The following is a 17,704-nucleotide window of genomic DNA, read 5'->3' on the forward strand; positions in this document are numbered from 1 at the left end:
ACCCCTCACGTCGTTGTCATTAGTAAATCAGTGTATTGATCGTTATATTTAGGGTGTGTTCCGTGGGAGGAGTTATTGTTTCAAGCCCCGCCTCTCTGAATAATAAGCCGGTCTCACTAATGCCGGTCAGATCATAGTAGAGCAGGGCTCGCCTGCGCCCCGGCGTCGAAGCTGTGATTGGGCTTGTTTTAAAATGTTTTGATCCTGCAGAAGCCTTATCATTGAATGAAATCAACGTTTTTAGACTAGCAATTTCACCGGACTGAATACAAGTTTCGAAAAGAAGGAGAACACGGAGAATTGATAATCTTTCTTGAGCTCAAGAATGGAAAGCCTCTGGGAATACTCCGTCTTCCTCAGCGCAAGTGTGGTAGCCTGAGTTAGAGATTTCTGAGGGTTTAGCGGTTACGAATTCTGTGAAATGGATTCCTTCTTTGTCGAGGTAAGACATTTCATTTATGCGCATCATACTGGGCACTGTGGATTGTAAAACAATGGTATATTCCTAAAAGTATTCGTGATCCCGTAGTCCGACTGTCTTTGTTACATCCTAACGACTTCTTTCATTACGCTTTTGCTGCCTCCTGTTCAAGCGCTTGAGTTCAAACGAGTTATTGTGGACACCGTCTGGAGTCCGAGTGGCACAGCTATTCTTATTTCAGAATCCTTTTTTACAGTTTGGCCATTTCTATGATGAGGTTAGAACGCTACATCGGTGGCACACTATAGGCTACTGAGAGTCCGCTGCACAGTGGGCTCGTCTATACAGGATGAGGATACAGCTGGGATTACCGGGAAGTTCATCAAATGAGAAGTTATACCCCGTTACACAACTTCTACATTTCAGTTATTTGTCGTTTTAAACAAGGTGTCTGATCCAAATCTCACACTGAAACCCGCTCTGTCGTAGTTTGTCTCGTGCTCCGACCTCCTTGACTCACATTCGGTGACATCACTCGCTCCCCCGTGGCTTGGTTTTTGTTTTAATTAGAGGTGTTTAGTCACCGAGAACACACAGGGGTTGGTTACCTATCCATTTCTATGTCTTCATCAGCAACTTCATCCTTTTTTGTCATCAACACAGACACACACACACTTAAGGATGGCATTCTCTCTGTCCCCAGTATCTCCCTATATCCACGCCCCCCCATGCCCCTGCCCAATGTTCCCTGCCAGTACCTCCCAGCCTGCCCATGTTGAAAGCTCCAGCGCCTGCACACTCAACACCTTTTGACCTGCAGCGTCTCTCTAATAATGACAGGAATCTGTGTGTGTGTGTTCAAATTAGAATGGGTTTTGTTTCCCACGATCACAGAATTAACCGGACACTCTGCAAAGTTCGTATCTTTCAGGTGTCCTCTTTATAATCCAACGGAGTGCAGTGCAGCGATTGACGTTGTTTGGATTATCATTTCAATGTAAAATAATGAAAATATTATTCGCCAGTTTGCCTTGCACTTTTCGCTCTGGACTGGCCATCATGAGTTGACTGAGTTGCAGTCATCTTCCTTTCGCAAGCTTGCTGGACAACCTTTCAATTGGCTCTTCACAATTACTTTTTTGGGTACCCTATAGCCTACTGTTATTTAGAAGCAAATTCGCTTTTATAACCAATATGGCCAGGTTAGCGGTGCTGACTGCTGGCAAATAAATCAGCTGCTCACAGGGTTTTCTTTATGGATGAAATGCTGGCTAGCTAACGGAACGACAGTAGGGGAGACAGGGTATAGTTGTAACACGGGGAGAGTTGTAACACTACCAATTCCATTAATCAGGGATAAGATAGGAGTCAATGACAGTTTCAGTTTCCTCAGGCTTCCTTTACGATCCCACATGGAGGTTTTTCAGTCTGTGTTACAATCTCTCTTGAAGCTACTGCAGAAAATGTAATTCTGAGGTAAGAAAGTTAAAAAAAAAATGTTTCGTTTAGTACTTCTACCTTTGTAGATAATGTTGTATGAGTTAAATCAGGTCAGACTGTAGTTTCTCTAGTAAAGAATGGTGTATCAACCTCCTGCTAACTTCAAAGCACCATGCTAATACAGATGCACCAACTGCATCACGGGCACTTTGCACTAGTTAGAATGTGAGCTTGTAGCTCTACCCAGACGGGTATCCCCTTCTCCTGGCTCCCAAGATAGCTTCACTAATTACTCTGTACCTGTGTATTAGCAATATTAATTGGACAAATATGCTCTAATATTGTAAAATTGTGTTATGATTTAAGGCAGGGTAGGCAATGCTGTTCAGAAGCACTTTTTGTAATATTTGCTGAAATAAACTTTACATCCTGATAGTAAACAGCAAAATAAATCCAAAGGTTTGACAGTAAAATGAAATTAATCCGTAGTCTGTAGGTGTCGCAGGAATCCAATAAACACAACCAAGCATTAAGGTCAGACCGACTAATTGGACGGCATTCGGACCTAATGCAATGATTGGGCTACCTGTCTATCTGCCTCCCAGCAGCAGTAGTCAAGCAACACGTTCGTTTATTTTGAAGGAGTGGCTTTTAAGGGAGTTGTGGGATATTTGGGTTTGATTACTTTCAAGCTCTAGCTAAAATTTTACGTGGTAGGCTAAGTATTATATTTATATTTATTCATTTAAGAGAGAGCTTTACACAAGAGCATAGGTCACTGATCATAACAACGAGATAGCTCCAAAACATTGCGAGTAGCCAAACATGAAGCATACGTTGTGAAAAGCAAATAAGTGCCAATGGGGAGAACCATAAGAGCATGTAGTTAAACAAGTTACAAATAAAAAAACATGAACCTCAAATGTTCAAGAGTGTACCTGTAGAAAAAAGCAAGCAACAATAATACAATATAAATTCACACCGAGTACAAGAATTTAAATCAGTTACAACTAACCAACAAGAGCAACAAGTCCCTCAGTAAGAGTCATTGTGTTCCTGGAGGAAGCTAACATCAGGTCCAGCAAATCATTCCTAAGTACCATTGTACTCCCAGAACAAGTGCGTCTTATGCCTTTTCTTGAAGGTGAGGAGACAGTCAGTGTCTCTGATGGAGGTGGGGAGTTGATTCCACCATTGGGGGGCCAGACAGGAGAAGAGCTTGGGTTGGGAGCGGGCGCTCTTGAGAGGTGGGACCACCAGACGGTTGTCAGAAGAAGACCGTAGGTGGCGGGTGGGGGTGTAAAGCTGGAGGAGAGACTTGATGTAGTCGGGTGCAGTCCCATTCACTGCTCGGAAAGTCAGTACCAGGGTCTTGAATCTGATACGGGCCATGATGGGAAGCCAGTGGAGGGAGATGAGGAGCGGGGTAACATGGGAGCGTCTGGGTAGATTGAAGACCAAGCAGGCGGCTGCGTTCTGAATCCTCTGGAGAGGGCGGGTTGCGTATGCTGGGAGACCGGCGAGCAGCGAGTTGCAGTAGTCCAACTTGGAGAGGACAAGGGCTTGGACTAGCAGCTGGGTAGAATGCTCAGACAGGTATCTCCTGATCTTCCGGATGTTGTAGAGGGTGAATCTACGCGACCGGGAGGCCGCAGCAATGTGGGCCGTGAGGGAGAGCTTGTCATCCATGGTAACCCCGAGGTTCCTGGCAGAGGATGAAGGGGTCACCGTCGCAGATCCCAGGGTGATTGAGAGATCGTGGGAGATGGAGGGTTTGGCCGGGATGATGAGAAGTTCTGTTTTGGCGAGGTTCAGCTGGAGGTGGTGCTTGGTCATCCAGGCGGAGATGTCTGTGAGGCAGGCCTCGATCCTAGCTGAGATCCCCAGATCAGTTGGGGGGAATGACAGGTACAGCTGCGTGTCGTCAGCGTAGCAGTGGCAGGAGAAGCCATGGGAGGTGATGATTGGTCCAAGTGAGGTTATATGGTGATAGAGGGTGACAGAGGAAGGTGGCCCCTACTTCTATTGTGTAAAAGCACAATTTCTATATAGCTTTGGATAAAAGCATAGACAAAATGTAGTCAGCAAAGCACAGAGACAGAAGTGCCAGGTGTGTGACCTGGTTTAATCCTCATCTGTTTGGAGGGATGTCTGGATGGGGGCTGTGGTAGGACTCTCTGCACTCAGGGTTAGTTAAGGTCCTCATCTTAACCCCAGCAGAGAACACTGTTGTTCCAGCGAGTGTCAGATTAGGGGCCTGAGAAGACTGTGGGCCTGATCTTGCACCCAGCGCAATTGACTTAGTCAACGACGCAAGTGTCATTCCTAGTTTGCACTCGACGCAAAGTTGACTTTTCCCTCCACAGACGCACGTCGAAATAACTTTGCACTCCCGTGGGCGGTTCACCAAAAAAGGAGGGCGTGTTCCGGCGCAAACGTTCCCTGGTGCTATTTTGCAGTTTCCGAAAAACAATTCCGCCACAGACCAGGAAAAACGTGGTCTAAAGTCAATGGCGTATTATTCAGATGCTATTTTAAGGGCGCAAGCTTGATCCGCGCGCACTGCTGGTGAGGCCAGGGTCTCCTTTCTGCGAAGCTACGTTACATTGTTTTGATTTATGGCGTGTTACATTTCTTCAATGATTATAAAAAGATTTTAATGAGAAATCTCTATGTATGTGAACTTGATTTGTAACAATTGTGCAAATTTCCTCCCACGCCTGTTTAACCGAAGCTAATTTGGGTGGGTTTCTTCTCCCATCTCCATCAAGATCAGAATCAGAATTCGGTTTATTCGCCATGTAGCCTATGTTACACAAACACGGAATTTACTGTGGCAGGAAGGCGCAATAAACAATAAACATATAGGGCCTACCGGTATTAAAGATCCTGTAAAGTAAATTCCATGTTTTGCTTATAAGTACATTATATACGTGTGAAATGAGTTCCTGAAAGCATGTGCAAAGCGCTAAAACTTCGTCACACTGAAATGTGGAGTTAAACCGAAGAACATTTTCTCTTCCGTTTTCAGATCAGGTTTTAATGGGCGGAGCCAAAAAATGCCCTATCTACGTCATGTCGCCCTATCTACGTCAGAACACTGAATGGCTCCTCCTGCTGTACTGTTATTGTAGCCTACATCAGCTAGCTAGCTTCAGGATGTCTCCCACCACCCGCAACTGCATCTTCTCTGGATGCAAGAATTCCAGCTGCGCTGCAACGCCATTTAAGTTCCCTATTGATAATGAAAGGAAAAATAGGTGGATAGATTTTTAATTTTTTATACAGTTTTAACATGGACCAGAGACAGAGGGGGTTCACCAACACATGGCTTCTCTTGCAGCGCGGAGCCGTACCGAGCATCGCCGCTCCGGCCGTTCATCCTCCGGTCGCACCTGGACCATCCACCGCCGCCGGCAGTTCATCACTCAGTTCTGTGTGCTTGTTATAATTATACTAGATAACTTTTCCAGAGGTATCTCTGCTATGAGTTAGTGCAAACCGCTAAATTTATATTAGGCTACTCGGTGCTAATGTGTTAGAAGTAGCCTAGTTGGAGAGCTCACTGTCTGCTGTCTCTGGTGTCAATTTTTACTGTTACAGCTCAGGGGAACATTTCATTTATATGCATCTGTATGTTTCACTCATTGAACAAATAAATTCTAATTCTATAGGGTTTTGTGCGGCTTGACATAGCGTCCATTATCTGGGTCGGAAGTAGGCACTAGGCAGCGAGGGGCGGAGCTTAAGCTCCTTCAGGCGACACGCCCCCCCAGTCTCAAGCAGAGAAGACTGCTGATTTTTTCACGATGTCAAAGCCTAATTTAACATACTTGTCGGTGTTATTTTTTCATTCGAATTTGGATGGGTAGTTAATAACACATTATTCTGTGGTGTGGCGAACTTAAAACTTGTTTCCATGTCCACTTTACAGGATCTTTAAATTAAGTAAAAAAGTACAATAGTTAAACTAATTCTAAGAACTAACCAATTTAAAAATATAACAATTTAAAAAATAAAATATATATAAAAATACGAATTTGAATGAGCAGCATGAGCGGGCAATTTAGTGCAATGAGAAAACTGCTCTGCCTTTCCCATACAATGTCACTTCTCTATCTTTTACGGCACTGACAAGAACTTTGGTCTCCTCGGCTGTGAACCGCTCCTGGCGTGCGCCTGGCAAATCCGCCGTTATAATAGCAATCCGCCATGGAACAAGCGCTGCTCTTAAAGGGAATGTGAGATGACGCTCTGATTGGTTTATTGCACGTTACGCCCAAACCACACCCATTAGTAATGTAGCTCCTTCAGACCAACCCATTTTAGATTTGCGCCAGGCGCAAAGTCATTTATCCCGCCGGTATAATAGCAACAGCGGCGGAGTCCCGCCCACAAAGTTACTTGCGCTTTGCGTTTTGATACTTGCGTTTCAGATCGTCAAAATAGGGATGTGTGTGTGTGCTTTGTGTCTTTAGTTTGTGGAGATTTTTGTGACGTAGGATGTGTCGTCTCTTGAACATGGTGTCACCGTAACCGAGACAACACCTTACAGCTGTCTGCTTTCTTTCTGTTTCTTTAAAGAGCTCAACGTTTGGAGAAAGTGCAAGACTTTTTTTATGCAAGAGTTTTAGTAGGGCAAGCTGTCAAGACATCAAGACAAAGGGTTATTGTCACCTTAACTGTTGTCAGCTTGCCTTCTCTTCAACTCCTCTTATATAACCTTCAGCGGAAAATGCTTTTGTTGTGATCAGATGTTAGTGATCACTTGTGATTAGAGGCTAGCTGGGGGCTGGCCGGTTTTCTCCTGACTGGTGTATCCACCTGGTGAAGGGATGAGGAGAGATGAGTGGTTCTGGGGCACGCAGGGTGAGGGGAAGATACAGCACACTTGTCTGTCACAGGCTCCCTCAGTCATGTATGCATGCTGCTCCAGTCAAAACTTACACATTCCACAGCTATTTATAAGATGCCATGATTAAACTGCAGAGCCCCCCTGGTAGATTTAATTAATCTGTTCGACAAGTAAAGAAGTGAGAGAGATTAAAGGGAGACAAGGATTCTAGCAGGTCAGATCTGAGCCTGAGTGCTCGGCGGTCCAATGTGTGTTGTTGTAACATAAGTGAGAGGTTTACCTCTAACAGGGATTAGGGGATGGGTTTAAACATGCCCAAGGGAATCAGAATGTAATTCAAGTTGTTGTGTGTACCTGTATTAGCCTGACGCTGCGTCTTTATGTACGGCCAGAATCTCAATCCTGCCATCATCTGTCTGCTGACTGTGAGTCACACACACACACATTCAGTCAGGGTGTGTCTGAGATGGTGGTGTAGGTGGGATGTCTCTTGTCTGCTTGCTCCTGTATTGCTGAGACAGGCTTGGTTAACCCTACCCCCTGAACCTTCAATAGTGCTCATGGAGTGTGTGTGTGTGTGTGTGTGTGTTAAAGAGAGATGTAGGGATAGGGACCTCCCGATGCTGTAGCCTCCTTCCTCCCAGCAGGGATGTATCCTCACAGCTCATCAAGCAGAGCTCACACACACACTCGTACATACACACACTCGTACATACACATACACACACCCTCTGCAAGCACTAGGCTTCAATAATGGATCGCAAAAACGCATCTCTAAACATAGTATCACATCCATCTTTCTCCTAAAGGAACAGCTGTCACAGGTCATAAACTACCCCAAATCACGCCTTCACACCCACCCTCCAACATCCTCACTACTACCTTCACACCCACCAGCCCTCCCCTACGGGCCCCGCCCTCCACGACGGCACTCTAAATTCCTTCACTTCACAGACATTCCTGCTCGGGGATTCCCAGATTCCCGGCCTTGACCTTTAGCTTCCCCGTCAGGCTCCTCGCTGGCCTTGTCTCCCCAGGAGAGAGGCGTCGACTCGGGTTTCGCGTCCTCCTGATCCTCAAGCAGGCATAGCTCCCAGCCCACTGGAGCGGCCCTGTCTCTGTCTATGAAGTCACTGGCGGAGTCCAGCATTGCATGCTGGGTAAGCATGGTAGAACTCTGGTAACTCGACACGGCCTATCCCACCCTAGCAGGAAGAACAGTTTTTTGGGATTTTCAGTGTCTGTTTCTTTCAGCTGCTTTGCTGGATTAGACATCTGAGACCATGGCCTTCCCTCCACAGATACACTGGTTAGGATGGGAGGAAGGAAGAGAGGAAAGGAGGGGAGGAAGATAGGAAAGTATGGAAGGAAGTGAGGACGCAGGAAGGAAAGACAGAACAATAAACTAGCCCCAGAGGTTCATGCAGCAGACTGCTGTTAGCACTCATATGAGGCTGGAACTCCACTAGCATCAAACTTTGTTACTGTACTTATACAGTAAGGTCTTAAAGTGCATAAATCTTTTTTTCCAGGTCTTCGTACGTGTTGTGTACTACTGTGCGTGTGTGTGTAAAGACGCCAGGTTGTGTGTGTTTGTGTAAAGGCCTTGTTGAATCACACATCACAAATTACACTCACCACTATTCTATCAACAGTCTGGAGTTAATACACACACAAACACACACCCTCCACTTGTGTACAGTGTGGGGGTATCAGCCCACCCTAATCTGTCACAGGACCAGAGCTAATCATCTGCTCCCTTTGTCTGAAAAGATGGATTTTCCTCCGATTGCACAGCTCTGACATGTAGACTCATAGGGTACTCAACCATTCACCTCTGACTTTCTGTCTCAGTCTCAACTCCTACACCCATCCTTCCTGTGCTGAGATGTGTGTGTGTGTGTGTGTGTGCCTCTGTATGAGACATACAGACACTAAGGGCCCTATTTTAACGATCTGAAACGCAAGTATCAAATTGTGGGCGGGACTCCGACGCGGTTGCTATTTTGCCGGCGGGATAAATGACTTTGCGCCTGGCGCAAGTCTAAAATGGGTTGGTCTGAAGTAGCTACATTACTAATGGGTGTGGTTTGGGCGTAACGTGCAATAAACCAATCAGAGCGTCATCTCACATTCCCTTTAAGAGCAGCGCTTGTTCCATGGCGCCGAGGAGACTGACGTTCTCCTCAGGGTCGTAAAAGATAGAGAAGTGACATTGTATGGGAAAGGCAGAGCAGTTTTCTTATTGCAGTAAGTTGCCCACTCATGCTGCTCATTCAAATTCTTATTTTTATTTTTTTATATATGTATACATTTTTTAATTGTTATATTTCTAAATTTAAATTCTAATTCTTAGAATTATTTTAACTATTGTACTTTTTTACTTAATTTAAGACCCGTATATGTGTATTTTTTGCACCTTCCTGCCACAGTAAATTCTGTGTTTGTGTAACATAGGCTACATGGTGAATAAACCGAATTCTGATTCTGATGGGCATTGGAGAAGAAACCTACCCAAATTAGCTTCGGTTAAACAGGCGTGGGAGGAAATTGCCACTGTTGTTCCAAATCAAGTTCACATACATAAAGATTTCTCATTAAAATCTTTTTAATCATTGACATGAAAGAAATGTAACACAGCTAGCCATACAATAAAACAATGAAAAATACCCTGGCTTTGTCAGCAGTGCGCACGGGCCAAGCTTGCGCCCTTAAAACAGCATCTTAATAACGCGCCATTGACTTTAGACTACATTTTTCCTGGTCTGTGGCGGAATTGTTTTTCTGAAACTGCAAAATAGCACCAGGGAACGTTTGCGCCGGAACACGCCTCCTTTTTTCGCTGCACCGCCACCGGGAGAGCAAAGTCATTCCCTAATTTACCGACGTGCTTCTGTGGAGGGAAAAGTCCGCTTTGCGTCCAGTGCAAACCAGGAATGATACTTGCGTCGTTGACAAAGTCAATTGCGCTGGGTGCAAGGGAGGGCCCTAAGTGAATGTGTTTGGCATCAGTAGATATCCAGGCTCTTCAAAATCAAATCAAAATGTATTTGTATAGCCCTTTTTACAAGCCTTGTCACATACGCCCATAGAACTGCCCATCAACCAACCTAAACCCTTAAGGAAGACAAGCAAAGACTCCCAGAAAAACTCACTAGAGGAGAAAAAATGGAAGAAACCTTGGGAGGAGCAATTCAGTGAGGGATTCCCTCCTCCAGAGATGGTTAGTGAAAAAGAGGTGCAGAACACAGGCTAAACATAGTCATACAGCAGGAAAGTGTCAATGGGTGTTGAAACACCAAAATCCAGTTCAACTTGGGTCAGAGTTGGTAAATGTCAGTTTAAGCAGAGGTAGCCACAGGGCTGGGGACTGTGATCGGCGCAACATCTCATTGGCTTCAGCCTGAGGTTCAGAAGAATATGCAGTCTGACACAGCTGACTACGATTACAACAGCAACACCATCAAAGTTACTCTTGTCTGAGTACCATTACAACCACAACACCATCAGAGTTACTCTTGTCTGATTGGGGGGCTATAGCCCCCCTGTGTTGGTAATGGATGTGTTAAAATAGGTGTGTGTAACGATCGTAACATTTGGAAACTAACTCTCACCTTGGAGCTTGTAGCGGAATTTCATATTTCGGCCTGGTTGCATGGGAGGGTGTGTGTGTTTGGACAGGCCTGGGGCTTGTTATGTACTGTACAGTTTGTGTACAGTATATGAATCTGTACGGGATATAACATGATGATCACACTTCTTTTCTCAGAACTGCTTCCTATAACTTCACTAGTTAGTTTTATCCAATTTTATGATGTATTTTCCAGCAGCCAATCCAGTGTGTCGTCCTGCATGTGGAAATGACAGCAGACAGACCCAGGGGGAATAAACAGATTGGTGACCTCCCCCACCAACAACTTGCTTGTAGATTCACTTAGAGAGCATAGGCCTGCTGGAACAGCTCCAGATGTTCTGTGGACACAAACACATATATACACACACATGAACACACATACACACACATAAACACACACAGACACACATGAATATATAACCACACACACAAACACACATGTAAACACACAGACACACATGCACACATTAACATGTAAACACACAGACACACTGTCCCTGGGGTCTGTGTTCCTGGAATATCTCTGGCGTTCCTGCTGTGTTATCCTATCACAACACTGATGAGACAAGGGAGAGGGAGGCAGGGAGGAGAGAGAGGGGGAAGAGAAGCAGGGGGGGAGAGAGAGAGGGAGCCCTGCCTTCGAACACAGTCTCTCTGTGTACATCTGACTCCTCATCATAACCAGTCAAAGTCATGGTGAAACATAGCTGTCAGGAAGCATCAGTTTGCAACAGCCTCTTTAAGCTCAGTGTTTTGTTATGTTAATCACCTCAGCTCATGAATTAAGATGAGTGTTTTCATTAATAACATGACTGATTAGCTCTGTCTGGAGTCTATGAGTCTCCCTCCTCCCCTCCTCCTCTCCTTCTTTTACTCCACCTACTCTACTCCCCTCCTCTTCCACCTCCACCCAATTTTCTCCTCCTCCACTGCACTCTTGTCTCCCTCCCCCAGCACCCGCCTGGAATTGCTACTGTGGCCTGCAGCTGAGATAATGCTACACGCATACATGCTCTGGGTTCCTGTTGTGTGGACCATATGCTCATTTAGCTGATGAATCCTTATCTATCCAGTTCATACCTCTATCCCTCTACCCCCATCCATCCCTCCTCCCTTTATCCCTCCCTCCACCCCTCCATCCCTCTCCCTTTATCCCTCCCTCCATCTCTCCTCCCTTTATCCCTCCCTTCACCCCTCCATCCCTCCTCCCTTTATCCATCCCTCCTCCCTTTATCCCTCCCTCCACCCCTCCCTCCCTCCACCACTCCATCCCTCCTCCCTTTATCCATCCCACCTCCCTTTATCTCTCCCTCCACCCCATCATCCCTCCTCCCTTTATTCATCCCTCCTCCCTTTATCCATCCCTCCTCCCTTTATCTCTCCCTCCACCCATCCATCCCTCCTCCCTTTATCCATCCCACCTCCCTTTATCCCTCCCTCCACCCCTCCATCCCTCCTCCCTTTATCCCTATGGCTCTGCTCCCTCCATCCCTCCCCCCTCCCCCCATCCCTTTAACCCGTATCCCTCCTTCCATCCCTCCATCCATTAATCTGTCCCTCTCTTGTCTGCTTCTCCAGGTGAGAGTGCCAGCGTGGACAGGGACAGGTTAGAATCCCTTGACACAAACACACACAGTCACATCACGTTTTTGGAGGGATTGAAGGATTGTGGAATTTGATATTGAAAATGGAGTTGGAAATTAAACATTGCTGTGGACCCGGCAAACCAGGGAAACAGATTGACTTCAACAACAGATTAGAGGTTAGATATATTATTTATTTAGAGATGAGAGCCAAATACAGGCACGGTCTGCTTACTCAACAATAAATTAACCTAGCAGCTAAAATAGTCCAACAAATTTGTGGGCAGATTGATGAAATAGTAGTCCCATTCCCCTGCTAAACAAAGATAACATTCCAGAATTGGAATGGGATGATTGGTGTCACCCCCTTCTTCACCAGGTTAATTGTGTGGTAGTTACAGAACAGCTATTCAGAACAGCTAAGACAGTGTGCTGCCTTCAGGCCACCCTGGTCTGTTTATATCCAGGGAGCCAGACAACTCACACTAGTCAGGAGCAATTAGTACACAAATCCCTCCCTCCTTCCTCTCCTTCTTCCTCCCACCTCCCCTTGCACCCCCTCCCTCCTCCTCCCTTCCTCCCCCTCCCCTCGTCCCTCATGGATTGGGGACCCCCCCCCCCCTTAAGGACTGTCTTCCTCCATTAGCTAATTTCTGATCAGATGCTCCTTCCCTCCATCTCTCTCAAACCCTCAATCATTAATTCATGTCTCCCAGCAGCATATATGCTGAAGGTGGCATATTCCACTTGTTCCATTCATCCAGCACCTCTCTCTCTTTCTTTCTTACTCTCTTTATTTCTCTCTTTTTATCTTTGATCGAGATTTTTATCTTGCTCTGCCTCTCTCTCTTTTTTTCTCTCTTTATCTCTTGGTCAGTTGCACATACACAGGCAGCAGCAGCAAAAAAATAAATAAACGTTCATAATGTGGCGATGGGACTGCTACTGCTAGGTGTGGTTGATGAAGTATTTAGAACCAAAGAGCATGAAATTGTTTGCATGTACATGTGTGTACATGCAAACAAGACCATACACAAGAAACATCTGGGTGTTAGCAGGCTGGCCATAATCTTTGGCTATGGACAACCCACCCCACCTCTTAGCCCCACCCCATATCATAGCCCCACCCCCTTACAATAGCCCCACCCCACCCCACCCCATAGCCCTGCCCCATTTTACCCCGGGTTCATCTAACCCGTTCCTTGGCAGAATCCTCCTCAATCTGCTCACTCAGCATTCAGGACCAATCCCTGACTTTGGCTTGGGTCCCTGTTTTGGCCCAGAACAACAAGCTTCTGGGTTGTTTGAGTTTATGAGGGCTCTTCTACTTGGATTTTTTTTTCTTCAAGTCATACATTCTGTATCAGAATCAGAATTAGAATTAGATTCCAGACATGGGAAACATGTTGTATTATCATTGTGAAAACTATTTTTAGTCAATAACATGGCAGGCGACAGAGTACCATTTCAGTCCAGTGATAGACTTGCACAAACACACACACTGCCCAGTTGGACGACCCTTAAAGACCAGGGTTAAGGGTTATTGCTTTGACCGCACATCACTCTTCTGTCATGGTAATGTTGGTGTGTTTCAGGGTTTATAGAGTGGTGCAATGCAACACTACTTGCTGTGAATTATATTATTGTTGCTTGCTTTCCTCCAGGTACACTCTAGCACTTTCGAGGATCATGTTGTTTAATTTTAATTTGTTTAACTACATGCTCTTCTGGTTCTACCCATTGGCACCTATTTGCTTTTCACAATGTATGCTTCATGTTTTGGCTACCCGCAATATTTTTCTTGTTGTTTATGATCATTGACCTATGCACTTTTTTTAAAAGATATTTCTTGTAAGTCGCTTTGGATAAAAGCGTCTGCTAAATGAATACATGTAAATGTAAACACCACAGTGATGGAGGGTGAGAAGCTGTTGACAGGAGATACTGGGGGGCTGGAGGACCAGATAACTGGAGGCCTGGGGTCTGGATGGCTGGTGATCTGGAGAGTTGGAGGTCTGGGGGTCTGGAGAGTTGGAGGTCTGGAGGGCTGGAGAGCTTGGGATGTGGGGGGCTGGAGTTCTGGAGAGCTAGTGGGCTAGAGGAGACGGCAACCTTCACCATTGTGCTTGTGGCCGAAAACAAGGCAGAGGCTCACCACGAGCCAGAAGAATTTAACACATCCCTGAATTGGGCATGTTTGCTCTCTCTTATCCACCCACATGACAACCAGACAGACAGCCAGCCTACCTAGCTGCTCACATGTATGATTCCACTCCCCCTCTTCCTGCCCCCCTCTCTCCCTACCGACCGCCGCCTGCCTCCCTACCTACCTACCTACCTACCTACCTACCTACCTACCTACCTACCTACCTACCTACCTATCTACCTGCCTTCCGCTCTCCTTCCCTCCCTCTCTACCTGCCTGCATGCTTATAAGTCTCTCTCTCCTTCCCTCCCTAGATGCCAACCAGACCCTTTTCCTTCCTTCCGTCCCTCCCAACCTCCTTCCCTCCCCACTGCTAATCTGCCTGCTTTTTTCCCTAAATTTTTATCTCTCTCTCTCTCTCTCTCTCTCTCTCTCTCTCTCTCTCTCTGTCTCTGTCTCTGTCTCTGTCTCTGTCTCTGTGTGTGTGTCACGCAGCACTCAGCAATGCAGAAGGGTTTTTGTGACTAATTTTCCAGTGATCCCGGCCGGATTGGGTTGATCAGCTTTCTTTTGTCATGATGTGCGTACGTGATGTTCACGCTCGGCTGGTCCGGGGAGAAAGAGCCATGGCACCTTGTGGCTTGTCAGCCCTTTAATATTCAACGCTCATGAATTAACAAATCTCTGATCTGGAGGTCATTATCCAGGCGTGGGGAAACCGGAGCTCCGGGCTCCAGGATCACATCACGGCTCCGTCAGAGGGCGCAGGACGCCAGCCTGGTTCGGCTTACCCAGCTGGTTCACTGCCCATGGCTTGCCACACGGTGTACAGGCAGTCTCCAAGCAACAGCACCCTCCAGTTTCACCAAGACGGTGTGAGGAGAGTATCTCAAGTTGAGGTTCTTCTGTTGAGATTTTGGAAGGTGGTGTCTAGTGCTGCTACTTGTATATGTAGGTGTCTGTAAAGCCCTTCTCTGACTGTGTGCGAAACAGGCGTTGGGAATACAAGTTGATCTGGATTAGTCTGTGAGCTACATACTTAAGACTGAGGTTGAAAGTCTTAAGTACACACACTGATTTAATAGAACTTGATCACATATTGTGACCTTCTGGAGGTTGCAGAGACAAGCATGAATGGATGTGCCTAGCCTAAGAGTGGTGTAACACCTGCCTGTAGATAGCCAGGTCAGTTACAGTTGTGTAACACCTGTCTGTAGCTAACCAGGTCAGTTACAGTTGTGTAACACCTGTCTGTAGCTAGCCAGGTCGGGTACAGTGGTGTAACACATGCCTGTAGCTAGCCAGGTCAGCAGGGCCCAGTGTATCCAGCTGATCCCAGCTCAGAGCTCTGAAAGTGGGGCTGACCCTAACCCAAACACCCCCAGGGGCCCAGCTTGGCTTTGTTGGGGGGATCTCCTCCTGGGAGGGGTGTTTGACGGGGGGGGGGGGGGGGGGGGTCTTCCTTTGTCTCCTCCCCTGACAGAGCTGCCTAGGGAGACAGAGGGGAGGTGGGATGATACAGAGGGGGAGGAGGGGGGAGAGGACAGGGGGAGGGGTTGAGTGTTTAGAAGACCATCTGTTGATGGAACAATAGATATATTCCTCTGAAACTGCCTTAGTGTTTCTTATGCCTTAAGCGTCATTATGTTTGTAAGACACACATCTGGCACTAGCTTGTCTCGCATGCTGACGTGCGCACACACTCTTGTACACACACACACACAGAGATAATGCCAAAGCTGATGCAACAGTGGATTTCACACAACGTTACATGTTCATATCTGAGGCATTCTGACTGGACTGGCCCTGATGTGAAGTGAGGAAAACAGCTAGTTAATCTCCCAGAGCAGAGATGAGTCCTTGGTACAGTTTCTCTGGGATACACTCCAGGAACCGAGGAATGGGTTTTTGAGAGACTCAGTCACATCATCCCTTCCTGTAAGTCTGTTCTTTACCTTCTAGTGTGTGTCAGATGGCTCATATAGGGGCATGGTGGAAGTTGCTTAGAAACCACAAGACAATGATCCTCCTCTTCTCTGCTCAATTGCATTATATGGTGTGCTTGCTGTTGAAGTGCACTAAGAGGTACTCTTTGTTGTGGAAGTGCGCTAAGAAAGGTGCTTGCTGTTGAATGCACCAAAAAGTATTCTTGCTCCTGAAGTGCAAGAAGTATCCGTTTGTCATTCAAGTGCACTAAGAAGTGTACTTCTCACATCTCATCTGGCTTCCCGCAATAATGAGTGACCAAGTCTAGGATTAGACATCAACATGAGTGGTATTAGCAGCACGACAACCCTTGCTCTGTAATTTAAAGTTATTTACTGTTATGTAACACCATCTGATCTTCTTAAAACTACAGACTAAACAACGTTAATGCTCCTCTCTGGAACCTTGTGGAGGTCACGAGAAAAGACTTTCCTCTGTGTGGCCATACCAAATCTCTCTCTCTCTCTACCCTCCACCATAACAGCCGGTCCCAACTCTCTCTCTGCCCATCAGCATCTACAGACATGTTGGCACATGTTGACGGATGCTCTCAACTATAACATACTTAAAAAAATAAGAAAAGTGTTAAATGGAAGGGTTAAATGCAATTGACTGTCCTGCCTTTCAAAGTAGTGAAGTCTCAGTCAGGGCTGGATCTTAAATGAATAATGATTCTGTCATCTTCAGAATCACTGCTGCATTAATAGACAAGGGAGACATTAGGGTTAGGGTTACCTGCATTATCAGGTACCCCCACCCTATCTCTCTCCCTCTCTCTCTCTATCTCTCTCCCTCTGTCTTTCTCACTCAATCTCTCTCTCTCACTCTCTCTTCCTCTCTCTTTACCTCTTTCTCTTTCACCTCTCCCTCGATCCCTTTTCCACAGCCTCAGTTTACCCATCCCCCCTCTCCGGTCTACTCAGCACTTTCTCTGGAGGGGGTGCGTGTGCGTGTGTGTGTGTGTGTGTGTGTGTGAGGGGGCGAGCCACATTTAGCTGTGCTCCATTATCGGTCTGGAAAAAGCCCACTGCTGTGGAAGTAGGTTTTTAGACTGCCTGACTGAGTCCTTTGTCTTAGACCAGGTCTAGGCCACAACAAAGAGAAAGAGATCTCACCTAAACATCAGCAACCCCCCCCCCCCCCACACACACACACACACTTTTGTCGAGGATTTGTGAGGCTTCGGATATTGAATTGATTTCATCCTGGATTTGTAGGAAATCTCCGCCCTGTGTTATTCAATGATAACGACATGGCCAGATGGCTTGTCATGTAATCAGTGGTGGAGAGCAGCGTGGTGATCTTAGTTGTGACTCTGAGGGAAGGCAGCGGGGAGTTCTGGAGAGCAGCGTGGTGATCTTAGTTGTGACTCTGAGGGAAGGCAGCGGGGAGCTCTGGAGAGCCGTGGTGAGCTGACAGAACGTGGAGGCCTGTGTTGTTAATAGTTAATGAGGATAGCTGACTGGGAGTGATGGCCTTGTATCATGTTTCCTAGTGTGAAACCCGTTGCTATTGATCTGGTAGCTTTCTGTTGGGCACATTACCCTCTCTCTCTCTCTCTCTCTCTGTCTCTGTCTCTCTCTCTCTCTCTCTCTCTCTCTCTCTCTCTCTCTCTCTCTCTCTCTCTCTCTCTCTCTCT

General features: G+C 46.4%; 1 protein-coding gene across 1 annotated transcript in view; it reads left to right on the forward strand.

The window, feature by feature from the left end:
• Positions 1–414: 414 nt before the first annotated feature.
• The window catches only part of myo10l3 (myosin X, like 3), an 84,497-nt gene continuing 67,207 nt past the window's right edge, over positions 415–17,704 (forward strand). Inside the window, exon 1 of the mRNA XM_067250611.1 lies at positions 415–442. Coding sequence (XP_067106712.1) covers positions 422–442 — 21 coding nt within the window. The 5' untranslated portion in view covers positions 415–421. The remainder of the gene's footprint in view (positions 443–17,704) is intronic.

This window comes from Osmerus mordax, chromosome 2 (genome assembly GCF_038355195.1).
Source record: "Osmerus mordax isolate fOsmMor3 chromosome 2, fOsmMor3.pri, whole genome shotgun sequence".
Taxonomy (NCBI): domain Eukaryota; kingdom Metazoa; phylum Chordata; class Actinopteri; order Osmeriformes; family Osmeridae; genus Osmerus; species Osmerus mordax.